The sequence below is a fragment of the Macrobrachium rosenbergii genome, chromosome 23, assembly GCF_040412425.1.
Source record: "Macrobrachium rosenbergii isolate ZJJX-2024 chromosome 23, ASM4041242v1, whole genome shotgun sequence".
Lineage (NCBI taxonomy): Eukaryota > Metazoa > Arthropoda > Malacostraca > Decapoda > Palaemonidae > Macrobrachium > Macrobrachium rosenbergii.
The window spans coordinates 11,808,169-11,827,393 of NC_089763.1; the positions used below are offsets into that span (position 1 = coordinate 11,808,169).

General features: G+C 39.5%; 1 protein-coding gene across 2 annotated transcripts; it reads right to left on the bottom strand.

Annotated features, from left to right (window-relative positions):
- Positions 1 to 469: 469 nt before the first annotated feature.
- LOC136851277 (protein HEXIM2-like) lies at positions 470 to 18,148 on the bottom strand. 2 transcript variants are annotated; one of them, XR_010856831.1, is made up of 3 exons: positions 10,859 to 12,358; positions 1,929 to 2,042; positions 470 to 1,444 (listed from the first exon to the last, which is right to left on the bottom strand). XR_010856831.1 is itself a non-coding variant. In XM_067125261.1 (2 exons), the coding sequence occupies exon 2, from the start codon at positions 12,200 to 12,202 to the stop codon at positions 10,988 to 10,990; it is 1,215 nt and encodes a 404-aa protein (XP_066981362.1). In that variant the 5' UTR covers positions 12,203 to 12,660; positions 17,962 to 18,148; the 3' UTR covers positions 8,772 to 10,987. The 2 variants fall into 2 exon arrangements, 1 of the variants encoding a protein (XP_066981362.1); XM_067125261.1 differs by lacking the exons at positions 470 to 1,444; positions 1,929 to 2,042 and adding an exon at positions 17,962 to 18,148 and having other exon boundaries at positions 8,772 to 12,660.
- Between the last annotated feature and the right edge of the window lie 1,077 nt (positions 18,149 to 19,225).

Below are 19,225 nucleotides of genomic sequence, written 5' to 3' on the forward strand. Positions count from 1 at the left end.
TCCCTATCTTCTTCTGCTTCTTCTTCTTCTGCTTCATTCTTAAAAATACATGATTTTTTTTTACAGATCATGTGATTATTCGGTTGTTTTGCTTCCCATTGCCATTCTCTCTCTCTCTCTCTCTCTCTCTCTCTCTCTCTCTCTCTCTCTCTCTCTCTCTCTCTCTCGTCTGTTTTGGTTTTAAAGAAGCAAACGGTTGCTTGTTTCTTTGGAGGAAAGAAAATTGAACTTACCTGTGTTCCATACGCGAGTAACATCATTGTAGGTCAAAATATTCTAAAAGCGAAGAAGGCAGAGAGTTTTGATTCGTGTATTTGGGGGAAGTGTTGAGAATTAAGACTTGACGTCATGCATTGTGTGTCATTCAAAGATCAAGAAATCCCTATTGTCCCCAATTCATTTCGTGATTGATTAATTTGATCGTCATGATTAAACTCTTGGTTGTTGTGGATAATGAAGAGCTTTGCCGTTATTCAGTCTTTTTTTTATTTCTGCCGTTGATAGACTTACCTTCAATGCACGTCCAGGTCCAACGAGAGACGAGAAACCTGTGAATCTTCTTGTCAAAAGGAAAATGCAATGAAGAGTGCGATGTTAGCGTTTATGTGTGAAACCGCACTGAACATGATTGGATCTCAAATAGAATGTAAAAATAGATTAATAGCATCAATTATGCAGTGTTGCTGTTCTTAACCTAATTAATTCAAGAAACTGAAAGGGCTTGAAAGATCATTATCCTTGCGTGAAGAGGGAGGCTGCGTCTAGAGCAACAACAACCGTACTTTCTGGATAGGTTGCGAGCGTGAGCATGTGTGTGTGTGTGTGTGGTTGTGAAGGTGGAGGTGAATGTGCGTGCGTGTGTCTGTGTGTGTGTGTGTGTATGTGGTTGTGTTTGCGGATGGGTGTGCATGAGTGTTGTGTGTGTGGGAAGGGTGAGTCTGTGTGTGTCTGTGGAGGTTGGGTGTGTGTGTGTGTGTGTGTGTGTGCGTGTGTGTGTGTGTAGGTGTGGGTGGGTAGTTGTGTATGTAGGTGTAAGTGGGAAGGTTGGTGTGTGTGTGTGTGTGTGTGTGTGTGTGTGTGTGTGTGTGTAGGGGTGGCTGGTTGTGTGTATGTGCGTGTTTGTGTGTGGGTGGGTGGATGGGTAGGTGTGTATGTGTGTGTTTCACCATTTTCCAAGATTGTTTGCTTTAATCAATTTTGATAGTTGGTTTTGTCAATGAATATTTTTGTATATGCTGGTTAACAAAGTCTGCCTAACTGTGTGCATGAGAATGTGTGTGCAAGATATCCCAAGAACGCTTAAACAGAATTTCAAGAAACCTGGCAGATCTGTGCAACAGATGACCTTCTTGAAATGACTGATTTCATGGCGAAATCGGATCACAGCTGACTCCATTTTGTCAGCCTGATGAAAAGGTTTCGCGTCCCGTCTCCAACGTTCCACCTGTGGGTAATGAGGTTGGAATAGTTAAGCATTCAGTTTCTCTCATATTTGAATGATCTGCATTTTTTTTTTTTTTTTTTTGCATTTTACAAACAGCAGACATTTAGAAGTGTCACTATGACCAATTAAAATTGTGGCAACAGCAAGCACTACTGTCAATATTTATGTCATTAATAATAATAATAATAATAATAATAATAATAATAATAATTTAATAATAATAATAATAATTTAATAGTATTGTCCTTGCTGCTTTATTATGCTGTCTTCATTAATGATACACTTATCATTACCTAATAACTTCACCATCCTTTAGGTAAGATGTCTAAAACTTCTTCAATGTGAATCATTTCAATATGATAGTCATCCGAAGCAACCATCCTGTGAAACTAAACTTTTTCTTTCTGTTCCTGATTTACATATTAAGAGATCTTTGAAAACACAGATGCATATGTGAGAAATGAGAGTGCGCCAAAGTACAAACCCTTGGTACGAGTTGACCTGAACGTCTCAGACAGAAGGTGGAACTCGGGGCCTGAATCTGTCTACTGGGGGCCTTCCCGTCAACCGTCGCTGACCTTGTACGGTTCCGGGACACCTGTCAAAAGTAGATGACGTTGAAAGCTCTTGAAACGATGTGATTTTTTCCCTCTAAAAAAAATCCACCTTATATTTAGCACATGCAATTATCAGTTATACGCATTCTCTGACTCGAGTAGAATTTGTCCCAAATTGCAAGGTGGCCCCATCAGTAAGTGGCAGAAGTGAAGTGTTTTGGAATATTTTTATGCTGTGAATATTTCATTATGTTAAAGAAATGTCAATGTTTACGAAGAAGAGGTGACATTTCATTGCTGTGATTTACGGATGATCGATGGAATATATTTTTTATTTATTACGTATCGTGAATTTAACTGTAGTTATCCCTTAAACAAAAATAATTGAAATTTCAATTATGTTAACCCCGTTTTAATTAACACGAGTTTTGCAGTTTCACTATCTAATTCTTATTATCTTCTTACAAGGGCACAAGTTAATCGTTTGATAATGTCAAGTGGTAAGAATGCCCAGTTGGTCTTTGACAAGGGATGGAAATTTAAGAATATTTTGTCAGAATTTTGTATTGTTTGATACGGTGATCTATATCCGCGATCAATATTCACGTTCACCCATTTAAAAAAAACAGAATTTTATATATAAGTAACCTTCCATGTGTGCCAGTTTACATAATAATCGGTCGATTTTTATCCACAAATTTCAAACCCTAAGTCTGGACAATATCAGCTACTCTTTATGTTTTCTGTTTTGTTTTCGTTGCTTGAAACATACATGCCTGGCTCAAGCGATGGAACTGACAGACAGCGTTGAACAGGAATTGAATTTTAATTTCTTGAAATTCAACCATTTTTCGGAAAATTAAGGAAATTGCACTTGTGCGGATGGTGACGTGGCTGCCTTACCTTAGGTCATGACTAGTGACTGAAATGTAACGTCATGGTAAAAATGAGTCTCTCTCTCTCTCTCTCTCTCTCTCTCTCTCTCTCTCTCTCTCTCTCTCTCTCTCTCCTTCTTGTTAAGTCATTGCCACGGCGCGGTGTAGGCGAAGTCCACGAGTATTTCTTAACTCCAGCGAAAAATGAATCGACTTTCCGTCGTCTTTTCTTTAACACGTCTGTTTTGGCCGTTCCCGCGGCGAGCGATTCAAACCAAGTCTATTCAAAGCACGTCAATGAACAACACTCAAACGCTGCTTTTTTGTTTTGCAACTCTCTTCTCCTCTGGCCATTAGTTGGCGTTGCTTTTGTTGCAATATCTTCTGTTCTAACAACGGATGCGATTGCAAATCTGTTCAGATCGTCATCACATTTCTGATCATTATTTTCCCGTCGTCGGTTGCCAGTTGACCATCTTTTTTTTTTCTTTCTGTGTGGACCCCGACGAGGCGACCGTCTCAATTCTCTTATGTTCTCCGACACTGCGGAAAAAAGACCCCGGAATTCGATGGGGAAAGCATATCACTTAACAGCGGAGGGACATGTACTAATAATATGAACTGCCTCCATATTTACTCTTAACCCAGGTACTAAAGAAATAAGTAAACTTGTGACATTGGAGAAGATATTCAAGACACCTGTTCTAAGACAGTGACGACGTAGAAACGATAATTATCTAAGAAAACTGTGAACTGTAACAGACAAATAAAAAACGAACCTGTCTCATGAATTTTCTAAGGTCCTCCAGAAACAGACCACGCTGTTGCTGATGATGATGATGGTGATTGTGATGATGATGCCAGTGATGAATATGATGATGGTGGTGATGATGACATTGATGAATATGATGATGATGATAGTGATGAATATGATGATGACGTTAATGATGGTGATGAATATGGTGACAGCCGTCGACGAAGAAGAACGTAGACCCGCCTCTCATGAGAACGAAGGATGGGGGAACCTGAGGATCGGTGGTTTATTAACGAGTGACTGATCCCCTACGCTTCCGGATCCCGCTTTGTGGCATCCGCAAATACGCTTCGTGTGGTGCGCTAAGGACGGAGAATCGGGGAATCTGTTTTGGGGGAATTCATCGAGTATGTTTCAGCTACAGATTTTGGTCCTCAAGCCGAGATGTTTCTTGACTCGAGGATGATAGATTTACGTAATCCTCCTGCTTGACAGTCTCTCTCTCTCTCTCTCTCTCTCTCTCTCTCTCTCTCTCTCTCTCTCTCTCTCTCTCTCGACGAGCGAGAACAGTGGTGATGAAGGGTTTTATTGCTGATGAAGGATGTTTTCATTCATTTAGGTGATTTATCTAACAGCGAAATATTAGGACAGAAGGCGAATGACAGAAAGTAGAAGTACATTTCGGCGAGCTAAATATTTTTTAATAATTGAAACTCTACTTTTAAATTTAAAAATAAAAGCACTGTTTTCTTTCAAAGCTGAAGATCATGCTTTAAAATAAAAAGAGAGAGAGAGATATTTTAAGTTGTCTTTCATTTTCTAAGTTGTGTTTTCAAGTTTCCAAATCGTGATTTTTTCAAAGAATCAAACATGTTATATTTTTTTTTTCTTTTTAGTTCTAACACTCGCTGTTATGATTAATAGCAATCTTGGCTTTGTCTTTTTGTAAAAAGAGGAAAACAAAGAAATAAAAAAAGAAGCAGAGCTTACGTAATCGAGGCCGCCAGGGAGCGCAGCCAAAAGTTGTATTTGCTTATCGTTACGTTGTCTGTGCGGCGCGCCGCACCTTGAACCAGTAGACTATCAGAATAACTGGATTTTATTGCTCACAGGAAAGGCAGAATAGTTCGCGAACCTCATAGTCCGAAGGCATTAACAAAATTAATTTCTCTACCAGGGGCTGGGTAAAAGAAAAAAAGCCGGGAAATTTCAGAGAAATAAAATTCTGCAATCAAATTTATGAAACACCCTAAACAGATATCAGTGAATGGCCATGTAAATAAAACAAAATAAAAAGGGAGTAAGGGCCTCTGAAGAAAAATGAACGGAAGACTGATCGCAGACCCTAAACAATCCTCTCCAGAAGATATTATGTGAAATAAATGAAAACTCCCTCTACTTGAAATGGAAGAGACCAACTGCCAGGCATTCACACTTTGCGCAGTGGCAGATCACTCCTCGGTCTGCCTTGTGTCGTCTGCTGATCTCTTGACACAATCCTCATTGTTAATCTCTTCGGAACATGCACGCCCGCACGCACGCACGCGCGCGCTCCAATGACAGGTCTTACGACGACCATTAAATCTCCTCCTTTCTATTCTTGTACTTTCCTTATTGGTGTGGAGGCTTACAGGGAAGAAGGACTCGCAAAGAGAGAATGAAAACGAAAAGAATTTACAAAATAACAAAGCAAACTTCCATTTTCTGTCCCTGACGTGATCAACGTTCGCAGGAATAATACACACACACACACGCACATAAATATATATATACATATATATATATATATATATATATATATATATATATATATATATATATATATATATAATATAATATATATACATATATACATATTATATATATATATATATATATGTGTGTGTGTGTGTGTACATATATTTTGGACATTAGTAAAAATGTACATTTCGGATCTCGCCCCAGTTCCTACGCTCGACACGATAACAGTAATCTGCTTTACAGCCACGGCAGATTTACTAAATCAGTAAATCAGCAATCCACTTTCTATATGATGTTTCGATCACGAATGTCTCTCGCAACTCGACAACGAAATTTGAAACGTGTTCAGGAAATTAAGTACGAAAGGTAACGGCATCGATTTTATGAAATTCATCAAGTGAAAACTCAAGGATCGAGGGGGTACAGAGACTTACAGCCACAGTGAAGTGGATTGCTTTACGAGAATTAATCTGCTTCGAATGAAGGTCAACAAAGAAAGGTGGGGCAGTAAGACAAGCAATAAAGTTCCTGTTGAAATACACAATTCATAGCATTAGTATTAGGCAAAGCTTGACGATCTGCGCACGGGGATTACTAGGAAAATAAAAGTGACTGTTTTTGTATTCTTGACATTGGCGTCACGAGAGAGAGAGAGAGAGAGAGAGAGAGAGAGAGAGAGAGAGAGAGAGAATCACTAAAACCCATTCGCCTACCTTGTCCGAGTAAGAGCGCCTTGAGGTTTATACAAACCCGTTTACGTTTTTCTTTCTCACACATCATCCATTCAGGTGTCCCTCCTCCCTCGTTTCCCTCATTCTAGTAACCTTTTTCGCACTGCCAGCCATTCTCCACAAATTGCAGCATTTTCCTGTGTTGATGCAGGGGACGGGAACTACTGTGAACGAACTATAGTTATTTTGTTAAGAGAGAGAGAGAGAGAGAGAAGGAGAAATTCCCCTCGTTGAAGTGGAGATTACCTCGCTGCGACCCAACAACGCCTCCCCGACCCCGGATAGTCTGTTAAATAATATGACATATTTTGACGGGTCGCTCGTACAGTTATTTTTCCACCTTTTCCGTGTCAGTCTTACATCCCATTCCCCTTTTACTTTAGCAGGCTGCGACCCACAGCAGTTGACTATCTGACCCGGTGCATAATTTACTGTATACGTTAAAATAGAGGTCTACTGGATTGCTAAAGAAAATATGCACGTGTAACCTGGCCCCAGCCCCCAACCCCCCTCCCCACCCCGTATACTGATGCCCGTCAAGGGTCCGATTCCGTTGGCAGCCGCCCGTCTCTGCTCATCCGTTCTTAAATCGGGTAGTTTCAAGCTGCAAAGGTGATCACCTGTTCGACAGGGTCACAGAAGCTCAGGCACAGAACGACAGCCAAAATCCCCCCCAAAAAGTTTGTACTCTGTCATTGTGCAGGAGCACTCCAGTTTTCGTCAACTTTTCGCCAGTTACCCAATGGTAGCGTCCCCGAAGGACATAAGGCTCTTACTTTTTTTTATTTTTTGTCGTCCAATAGACGGATTACTCATATAGGACATCCAAAATTTACCGTTCTGTTACCAGGTACTATATGTCCGGTTGGTATATACAGCAGGCTGAACACAATACCGTACCTCATGTATTGTTGAGCGTTGCCGGACAGAATGTGACTCAGGCCGAGACCGAGTAATGCGTTCATTTATAATACGACTACCATTCTTCCCCCGGTGTTAAATTAAGCTCTTCGCATTTTTTCCTGTTGTACTTTAGGTTTCTGGTATTTTCGGCTCTCAAGTCCCGAGTTACGTAGAATATTTTGAGAAAGGGGAAACAAACGCTGTGCGTTGTTCTGCATTGACGATAGTTAGTTAAGATTGTTGCTCAAAACTAGACTCGGCTTTCACTATGTTACACCGCATCTATCATTGTTCATTATCGGCGCAATGCCCTTTTACTATTTGACAAATATCAATAAAAGGTTTTATTTCACTCTCTTTTGAAAGCCTCAATACCAGCTTTTTCTTGAATCGCAATATTCTTACCATATCTTTCTTTTACAGTCAAATTCCTTCCACGTATATAAATTCACGGTGAATGAGTGCATGACATTCAGGGCAATATGGGAAACATTTGGTGCCCAGTTCAACATGGCTCATTAGTTTGACCAAGATCTTGGGGTGGAAAAACAACCACCTTCCCTGTCCAAGACTTGCGCTTTCAGTTTGAACAATTTTTTTTTATTTTTGACCCAAAATCACAAGGCGTCAACATTCAGGTCTATAAATTTCGTGTAGTTCGTTTGCTTTTTTTTTTCAGAACAGCAAAGTGCTCATGATTTCATGTAAATTTAAGCTAGAGTGCAGTACATTAGTCCATAATAATAATTCGGGGATTCATATTAAGGTCTTCCAAATTTTCTTTGATTATAAGTTCAATATTGATATTCAAAAATTCACTATTAAAATCATTAAGATTAATTCAATCTGTTGCTAATCTTGTTTTCTGCATTTTTTCAATATTCCTGGGGTTTTGTAGTTTTTATGAAAATTTAAGAGCTCTCACTTTTCCATATTTAAAGCATGAAATCCTCAAAGCTCTTCAGGCCTTAATATTTACACCCAAGATATTAAATACGTCATATCTTACAATAGAACCGCATTGCCCTCAAGGTTTCGAATCATATCTTTGTCAACCTTTTAGTGTTCAAGATTTTCCAGAACTTTCTTAATACAGCGTTTCAGTGGTCTTCTAGTGTTACATGCAAAGTTTTCATGTGAACTTTAGTTTGTGCAGTTTCATTAGCGTTTGCTACCTACGCATTTTGGCACAACGTACTCTAGTCGACCGTCCGATCCTTCATTGAAATTTCTCGAACTCAGGGTCACGGTTACAGGCTTTTGTTGCGTTTGTTTGTTTAAAACCCATATATTTACGGTATCCTTAATTTAAACCGCGATACTTGATTTACTAGTGCCGTTGATGAAGAAATGCTTTCATTTACACTGCAATCATCCGGTTTGCAGGTAGTTCTGTTTCATTCTTGCCTGATTAAAGGTTCTGTTATATGAATATTTATTACATCTGCAGATTAAGATAGCATTGTTAGTTCATTATGGAGTACCATTTTTTATTTACCATGTCAAGCAGTTTCCAATACTTTTATTCATGATTAAAATCTCTCATGTCTATAACAGACTCTTCATATCTGCAGTTTAACAGAGCAGTGTTAGTTCATAGCATTGTAGACTTTTATTTATCATACCACTTAGGTAGCAATTTTTAGACATAACCATACATAATAAGTCTTGATCAAGCTTTGTATGCACAGTACAGCATGTCATCAAAACCATAAATTACTACAAAAAATTAAATAGGGTATATTGTTGGGTGAAAAATAGATAAAAATAAAAGTAAGTTTATTTTATGTAAATTACTTTTTACAATATATATTCGCGCAGGAAGCACAGAAAAAAATATAAATTGAAAAGGAAAGATCAGCTTATCACCAACTCCCTACCAACCTCAGGTACAATTAAATATACATCATAGTGTATATCCAAAAATCTTTATTACTTTCAATAGACTTCGTTTTTTTTGCATAAGAACAGCTCCGGTAAACCACTTGAGATGCATAAATGTTTACTTTTAGGTCTTTTTTTTATTTTTAACAAAGTTCTTAAAAAAATAAACAAGGGAGATAACTTCTTTAACTGTAAAGATCACGACAACTTTGTACTCCTGACTGAATGAAGGGGAACTTTTCCTTTTTGTATTCCCCAAAGCGGATAAAAAATTGCAACCACAGCTGGCAGTGCCCTCAGGGCATGACAAACTATGGCTACACTAAAAAGTCACCTTTGGGATATAAAAAATTAAAAGGTCCCCTGGAGAACTGACTCACTTATCAAGACACATTTCATAATTCAGAAATGGTGCCTTTGTTTCTTAACTGTGGATATGTTAAGGTTTTAGTGGGAAAACTAGTCAAAATCTAGAAATCGAACCAAAAGTGTTCCCCCTATATTTGAAACTGACAAAATACATGCCAGTCTCATTATTTAAATATTAAAGTGTAATGCTTAAAACCAGGAAGAACACTATTTGGTTTGATTGACAAGACATTCATTTCTAAACTCAGGAGACGTTGATTTCACCTTAACACGAGTCCTGACGATCTAATGAAAAAAAAAAAAAAATTTGCACCACAGATATTTGACCCATACATGTCACGTTCTTACTTTTATTTTTAAATGGTATAATCATATCCAAGAAAAATATACATCTGTGAACTTACCATATAGGGATCAAATTCTATTTAAAAAAAAACCTTAGTGAACATCCTCGATATATATATTTCTTTAAAACCCTTCATATAATTCTATATATATATACTGTATTATAGACTTTATCACGGGTCACTGGGGCAAACCGTTGAAGCATATAATGCGAGCCATGATAATTAAACAGACAAGACAAAAATAGCCGCGTAATTTTTTTTTTGTCACTAAAGAATGGAATCCAAATATGTGGTTGTCAACCGCTATTTACTTTGAACTTGTCCCTCTAATTCTCAAAGCTTAAGTCACAGCCAAGGAAACGCACGCCCCAAGACAAAAAAAATTATAATAATACATACATACACAAATAAAACAATCCCGGAGAGGAAAAAGCCCTGCTTAGCTGACATTTAAAATCTTTCCTTTTCATAAAACGCAGCCTTCTGTCCTTGAAAATGTCACTTCTTCGTCTGAACTATTAAATAGTCGTGACAATTTCTACAGGAAAGTGGCATGACTAGCTTCAAGATATGTCCGCGTATTTGTCAAAATTATGCTGCTTGAGCACTGAAAAACATATTTATAGGGGCTGCAATAAAATCCAATCAAGTGTGGATCGTGAGTGAAAATGAAAACTTGTGACGGAGTACGTACTGGATGTAAGACTTACTGTAATCCACCAGCTCATGTTACAAGAGTCTACTATTTACTGGGCGGACATGTCATATCGAGAAACTAGCATTCTGGTATTTCTTACATCTCATGTTACATTATTCAGAAAGGAAAATTGGCACGATGGCCCATTTCGTCTAAAGTGAAAAAAAAACAAGAATCTACATCGAGACAAAAAATATAGATCCTTCTAACATATAATAAAGAGATCAAGGTATATAGTTTCAATACTTTTCATTATACAATGTACTTCTTAATACACACACCTGAAGCGTCCAAATAAAATTTCAAGAGGTCACGTGACAACGCAATCGCCGTTCTCAAGACTGCAATGCAATGCAACACGAAGGCTAGCCTACCGTAGGTCTAATTGTTCAAATCAACACATGCACCGAATTAATATATATACCCTTTCAGGCTCAGATTTACCTTCTTGTTAATACTCTTTGCAAGTTCACTCACACAATGAGCATTAAAAAAAAAAAAAACTAATTATTGTTTAATGAAAAGTGTGTGTACCTCTGCAGGACGCCCAGGCCTACCTTCATAATAACGTGACTTCTTCCTTTACTCGAAGCTGGGAGTGCTATGCCACTCTCAGAGTTTGTGTTACCAGATCACAGATACGCCACAGCTAAATCTTTTAAATAAATCTTCCATTATCAATTCAGCTACGCCGCAGTCGTACTGCTGACTTCTTCCTCGACGACGACGCCCTTGGCGACTGCAGACGGGGGAGACTCCTTCCCGTCCTTTCTCCCCTCGCCCCCTTCCACTCGAGCGGTGGCAGAGGAGGAAGTGGGCGGGTCTGGCTGAGTGACGGGGGAGGGGCCGTCACCATCAACAGACCTTTCAGGTATCACGACGACGGGCGTTGCTTCTGCGGGCTCTTCACCCAACTCCACGTCCTCCTCCTCCTCCTGGCACAAATGACTGTCAGGTTGGCACTCCACTTTATCACTGGCACTCACGACGGCCTCTTCGTCATCCATGTTCACCCGGGATGGTGAGGATGACTTCTGAGTTCTCTTATCCTCGGCCTCGGCATCACCGTCTTCTTCACTATCACTGCTCGAGTCACTGCTGCTACTACTACTGGAGTCGCTGCTCGAGTCCGAGGACGAGGATGACGACGATGATCTGGCAGACGATGTACGACGAAGGTTGAGATTCTCCTCGCGTAGTCTGCGGTTCTCTACTTCTAAATTGCTGATCTCTCGCTGGAAGATTGAGATTTTCTGAGCAGTCTCGGGGTCAACCTTGACTTCTCCTGGTCGTACCTCGTCGTCATCGTCGTCGTCGTCATCCTCCTCCATCCGCTGACTGCGGTACCGATGGCGGGCTCTTACTGCCCTTAACTGTCTCTCCAGCAGATCAACCTTTTCTTCGAGGGCGAGGTACTCCTGCACCAACTGGGCCTTCGTCATAGTATCCAACCTCTCTGCATGGACGTCCTCGTAAGCGTTCCAAAACTCCCTGGCCATGAATTCGTCCTCGTCCTCGGGTGACGAATAGAAATTATTCTGATCATCTGAGTCTACGCTGAAGGAGGAGTCGCGGTGTCTCCGAGGGCGAACGACGATGTCTGTATCCTGCAGCTGGTCGTGCTCGGCCATCAAGAACTGAGTCGTATTGAAGGGTGCCACTGGTTTCATCTGCAGACCTTTCCCGATCAAACGTTGACGAGGCCTCTTCCTCCTGCGACGGGCCTTCTTACTTTTCTTGCTGGGAGGAGAGTCGCTCTCGCTCTCGTTGGTGCCCGATGGCCGACGAATGCCCCTGTGGGGTCCACAAACCTTCGGGAGGGCCAGGCCCTCCATGGCATTGAGTGTCCCGGTATCCAACATATTTACTCTTGGAGAAGGTAACAGAACTTCAACGCTCATGCTATGGAAGGGAGGTTTCAAACGACACTCGACGTTATAGCTAGAGGCCAATAAAGGCGAATTTAGCTTCACTACTAAGTTCGTGGGATGCCTAGCTGCCAACCGCGTGGGTAAAAGTAACCTGTGCGTCTTATCACGATCATAGCAGCCGTAGGACTGTTTACGAAGTTTGTGCGATTTCCTCCACCAACCAGTAACCGCGCCCCGCACTGCCTCCACCAGATAAAGTAGTTCCAATATCTTTCCACTATTTTAGTCGTCTTCCGTTACGTTTTTCTTTGTAAACGCGACTGATGAATCGAGGATGATCTTGAATATTCCATGAAGTTAATTAATCAACTTTTACGATAGTATGCCAGAAATATATCGTCGGCGGATTGATAGAGTGACGTCACATCTGCCTCCCCCCTTCCTCAGTGGTGTATTGAGTGAAGTAGGAGAGGTACGCCATTTTGGACCTGTGGATAAATGAGTGTTATTTAGCCGTCGGTTGGGTTTGAGTGTTAAATAAAATAAATCGAGATGTTAAACAGTATGTGGAGTGCATCGGGATATACCAGCAACAGCTGTCTTCGCACGAGAGAGGTGGATTTCTACCGAAAAGCAGCGATCAGCTGTTCGGGAAGAAGACGTTGGTGCAGTGGTCTTCACATCTCCCGACTCCCATCTATCTACTCTCAAACATAATATAATATTGTTTCATTTATCCCATTCCTGACTGTCTTCTCATTAACATGGTCCTGTCTATAATGTATTCGCATCTCAAAATAAAACGATATTCTCATACATTCCGATGCCCATATGTTAGCACAGGGCGTCTTTGTTCGCAAAATTTATTTCTGATCAAGATGGCGCTTGCGTGATTGGTTGGGTTTATATCCAGAATTTGGCGAGGATTAATTTTCACGAGTTGCCAAAAGATGTGTTTGTAGGCTTAAATGATCAACTTCCGTGAAGTACAGCCGCATTGTTTCAATTGGAAGCGTTTCTTTGGCTATTGGAGTTGGAAAACATGTAATATAAAATTGTATATTGTTGTTGCCATACCGTAATGAAATCCCCCGTAACGACGGGATAATTCCTACATCATTGCTTGGTTATTTTGATTCTAAGAATATATTAATGCTAAAGACATCCCCCATTTGACCGCTGGTATTTCATGAGTATTTTTTTTTAACTTTAAAAATAAAAAAAAAATACTATTGATGTTTACTTAGGCGGTACATAGCCTATTCTCTAATGAGGCATAATTTCTCCAACTGATGTTAATTGTCATTATCTTCATTAGGTTTACTTGCAATTGCCCTAGAGACACGAGTATTTAATTGATTTTATCATTCATGGGCGTGGTCTTGTGCCTGTAGTGAACGGTATTGGGCACTTTTTTTTTGTAGGGGGGAGGGGCCGATTTTGGGAGAGAACCATTGTGGTGTGGCTGGATATTTCAATGCCGGATTTTCGTTTGTCAACATTATATATATCTTATTTTGCAACATTCATAACTCCCAGTTACTAAATTTTCATTCATATCATGTTTCCAATTACCCTCCCGAGATGCAGCGAGCGCCTACTCTGGCTGCAAGCTGCCAGGCGCAAACCTTGGTCATGGTGGCTGGGTCTCTCTCTCTCTCTCTCTCTCTCTCTCTCTCTCTCTCTCTCTCTCTCTCTCTGTAGCCCCACCCCCTGTGCTCTCTTCTTACCATGTTTGCGCTTTATTTGTGTATGCCATGTCAGCAGTAGATATATGCATACATGTTTACAATTCGTCTTTGGAAGACAAAGTTGTAGTGCATGAAGGAATTAGTGACGTATAAATGGAAATGAATTTTGGATGCCGAGAGCGACTCAAAGAAACCGGTAGATGACGTTTTGTGATGTATTTACGGAATAATGAATGATTGAACGGACGGTAGTGTGGAATATGTGTAAATTACAGAAAGCTAATTTTAGAGCGTAGATGAAATCAAGATAGATTGATTAGGTGGTTTGGAATGGTGTCATCTTTTGGATGGTAAAGAGGTGAATAGCACTGTGTGTATAGGAGGTTGAATTTTGTCGAGCTGAGTAGCCTTTGTACAAGTGGGAAGAAGCCAAAGGGAAACCAACGTTCACTGATGCACACACACCTCTTTTTCTATACTCCTAATGCCACATATGCTATACAGACATTTCATCATAACAGTTTTACCCATTTTTTTTTTTTTTTATTCTCACCTGACATCTATCTTCATAATTTCTCCAACGAGAGTTTGCTCAACAATATCTTCATACATTCCCATCTTGGTGGTGTGTACATGAGCCCTCTTAAGTGCCTCCTGCGATTTTTTTTTCACACATTTTGCAACCTTCCATATATATATATATATATATATATATATATATATATATATATATATATATATATATATTTACTTATGTATGTGCGTGCGCAACTTGCATGAATAGACGACTAAGCTTCTTATTAGACCGATAACAATACAGCATGTCCTTTTGTTACCGTACATATATTTTAGTTTTTTTATGTAGTATACACTGTTTCTTTTACCTTTACATCGTTACAGTCCGTGTAGTCGCATTGGCAAATGGCTTTGACTCACTTCATGTGAGTCTGTTGCCTTCATGACAGGCTTCAGTTTCTGAATACGTTGTCATGTTGTGTATCCTTCATTTTATATCATATGTCTTCTACCTCATTATTTTCTAATTTCGTTTGTGTGTGTGTGTGTGTGTGCAGATGACAGGTTTTGATGATCTGAACGATTCATGTATCCTTTGGTTGACTGATTTCACTCTCTCTCTCTCTCTCTCTCTCTCTCTCTCTCTCTCTCGTCGTTGTCTTTTTTTTTTCTTTCTGCAAAGCCATGACCATATGCCACGTTTTTTGCACACCTCCAACTCGTGGCATTCTGTATCCCATTGATAGTGTGTCTACCATGAAGACTGTATATGCAAAAGGTAACCTGATTAGTGATAATTTTCCACGGGAATTCAGGAAAGGCGAACATAACTCGGTCGTTACGAAGATATACACATCAAAGATATTTCTATTTGAACTTTAACTCGATAGAATCTGTTTTTCTCCGGTGACGTTTATCACTTTGCAGCAAATTACGACAGCGCCTAGCAATGATAAATCGACGGTCACTCCTTGCCCAGTATTACTCTCTGCCTTGTTTGTGCATATACACACATCTGTGACCCAGTCTGAAGGTTCCTAAAAAATTTCGATGTACAGGAGAAAGCATTGCTCGCATGCCTATTATAAGAAAATATTCTTGTATGTGCGTGTCACTTAATGAAAAACTGATACGCTTTTGGTAATCGACCACACACAAATAATGATAATAGCAATTTAAAAAGCTGCCATAGGTCTTCACACGGCTTTGAGCTGTTACGCCGCTAGCAGAACCTACACGTGTAGAGACCCTTCAGGTCTATGTGGAAGACTCGATGGCGGATGAAGGTGGTTATGGTTGTAAAATCTGGCTTTAGTCTGAAGGCACAGCAGCGGTCGGGTAGGGTTTTTGTTTATTACTTTTGTTTTCCTTATATCCTCCATGGTTATACTTAATTGCTATTGTAACCCACATACTAGTTGAAAACTGTTTAATAAGAGTCTGTTGTCCAAATTCTCCTCACCTCACCTTTCCTCTCCCTCTGTCTGGTATACCTGACCACCCATTGCATTGGTGAAAAAATTAAAATATTTAGCCTTTATTAATCTCTGAGGGCGTAAAATATGAATTATGAAATCTGTGTTAGGCCTGCATTTGTTTGAAGCTGCAATCGGTATTCAATATTGTTCGTGCGACTGGTACCATATAGTCTTATGTGTATGCTTCCAGTGTGTGGCTGCATACTGTAGGCCTATAGTGCTTTTTTGACGCTCGCGAGAATGCATACTATCTTGCCAAAGGATTAGAATATTATTTGTGATTCGGTTCAGTCTCAGAACGAAGATGCGTTATAATTAGTGCCAGACTTATTCTTTTTATTAACAAAACGCCAATGAAAACAGGATTGGCCCATTCGTGCATATTTAAGAATATTATCTGTATTGCCTCGTTAATTAAAACTGTGATCTACATGGCCATCATTGAATATCAAACCAAGCTTTGATCATTGACGCCATTGTCTGTTCTAAATAATGAATCTACAGAAATTGCTGTAGCCTCATGGTGAATACTAGACTGAAGATCAGTCTGCAATGTAAAAATATGGCATATAGTTAGGTTTGTTTTTTTTTTTTTCTTTATTGAAAACATGCAATAATCCTGAAAAATAAGAAAGATTTTTTGGAACAGCAAACTGATGAATCGGCAATGATATCTAAACTTGGTTTAGATATCATTGCAAATGATATCTAAACCATTTGCAAATGATTCATTACTGTTATCAAGTTTAGATGATTTTATCCTGTCCTTTGTATTGAGTAGTAAACTGCCTGTCAAATTATGTCGTTCCGTTCCTGCGCAGTCGCCTCACAACAAATTAACCTACTTTTATGCCTCGGGTTTATTGCTCAATATGGGATGCAATTACTAGGTGTCGTCTGATTGAGAGAGAGAGAGGGGATTTTGTTGTTTCCTGTTTCTCTCTCTCTCTCTCTCTCTCTCTCTCTCTCTCTGACATATCTTTATTTTGTTTACTATTTTATCATCTGTTATGGGTTTGTCCATTATTTATATTTTGCTAAGCGGCTCTTTATTATTTTTATCGTTTAATTAATGTTGTCGCTGATGTGATTGCAGTTGGTTGTTAGGGTATAAAACCTGACAATTTTTGCATAGTTAATTGCTGCTGTTGTTTTTGTTATTGCTCAAAATGGCTTGTCCTGTAGTGAAAATTTTGACATTTTTATTAGATTTGAAATTGACTATAGCTGTTATTGTTGTTATCGTAATCATCATCATCATCACCGTCGTTGAAAATGGTGCGTAACAACGTACGAGTAGAGCGAGTACCATGACGAAGACCCGAAACCCTAAAACTTCACAGGAAACCTTAAGGCTTCTTATTTTGTTCTATTTTAGGTTTCCCTGTTGGGAAATTAGTAAGGCACGTTCTATGCATGTCATAAGGAGGCCCAAAGACTTTGGAGATTTTTTATTTATACAATACTGGTTTTTATGTTTCTGATCCGGTATGTGATCACTTACTGGTAAAAGTTTCTGTAGGAAGTATTTGCCCATGGAAGTTGCTGTTTTATATTAGTATTTATTTTGAATTTAGTTGCTGCTCCTGCAAGAACCAAACGTCAAAACCTCATCCTTTAGATGAGGTTGATCATATCTATGACCGGTGAGGTTTGGGTTTACAGGTGCACACTAGGCCTATCCACATTTGTATCTCTATGATATTGGCCGCTGTTATAATCAAGGGCTCATCCTGGTATGAAGCCGGCTTAGTCTAGCTTCAAGAACATTATCACTGACAACAATGTTTAATCACTCTTGATATAGCACTGTGTTGAATTAAGGGTGATTGTCACATACAATAGAGATAATCATTGCAAATTCCTATAATATCGTGAGTGCTCTCCCAATAGATTTTGCTAGAGCCTGTCTGGTCAACAAAATGTCATCAATAATATTGATAATAACAAACGGAATTAATGACAAATGAAGAGCATTTGGCATCTCTGATGAAATATTGGTAACCACAGCAATATTTTAGACTTAAATTCGTTGGCTGTTAAAATGGGTATTTGGCAATATCTCGTAACCTTTGACCGCTCTCTTTCTAAAGAACTTTCTGACCTTGGATGAGGAAGAAGTTTTTTATTTTATAATATTCTTGATCCATGGTTAAAAGTATATCATTATCGTTATTTTACTTCAGTCTCCCAATCTCCTTTCTTGAAACTTGTTAGTGTTTGTACAGGATCCCCTTCCTAATCTCTAACCAAGTCTGTGTGTGTCCTCACGTACTGACTGTAGTTCTACTGAGCATCAGTTCGTTTCCTCTGTTGTCAGAGAGAAGGCTTCTCTCACCTTCTTCTCGCTCCCTGCAGTGCATACTAAGTCTCTCTCTCTCTCTCTCTCTCTCTCTCTCTCTCTCTCTCTCTCTCTCTCTCTCTCTCTCTCTCCACTGTGTGGGCAGTAGCATTAACCAAAATGTCATAGAAAGATTTGTTGCTGTGAATATGATATTTAAACTTCTGCCTAGGCTGATTGTTGCATTAAAAAAAGAAACAAATAAAAAAAGTCGGGCGTTATCTCCCTGAAGACTTCTAAAACCTCCGGTACGGAGTTGGGCCTCGGTCTAAATTACCTTACGCCAAAAGTACAGTCCTCTTTGCTACCGCAACGAAAATCTTTTTTCTTTCTTTCTTTTTTTGGCGTAATATAAAGAAATAAATGGCTACTGAATGTTTTCTAAATATGTTTGTGGAATGTTCAGCATACTCGTAACGAAGCAGCGTAAACACCATATATATATATATATATATGGGGTTACGTAGAGTTTTTATATCTATATTGAAATTGATTTAGGCCCATTTTCTGGAAAAAACAATGTACTTGCGTTGACCGAAGCAGTGAATTAAGTACCTGGTAGTTAGTTGACTATGGTGGGTGTTTGTACCGACAGCATTTTTTACTGGTCACTCAAGCCAAGTACTGAACAAAACGAAGTTATGTGCATTGGTGTGTATGTGTGCGTGCGTGTATTATTTTACAGATATAAAGACGTCCGGGCGTATGCCTGTAGAGGGAGTGGCTTTGAGATTCGCTTTTTTTATTCTCCTGCTGCCCTTTGTTTGACTTGGTGGCTAAGAAGGAGAGAAAAGAAAAGAGAGAATGTTGGAAGCCGAAGCGGTTGAGAGAAAGAGAGCTGGTCGCGTGATCCTCTCACTCTCTCTCTCTCTCTCTCTCTCTCTCTCTCTCTCTCTCTCTCTCTCTCTCTCTCATCCCCATTGTGTGTGGTCACGTATTATTCGGGTAGGTCTATTCTACTCACAAATGGGGCAGGTGATTATGATTGCTAAGGAGGCTCTCTCTCTCTCTCTCTCTCTCTCTCTCT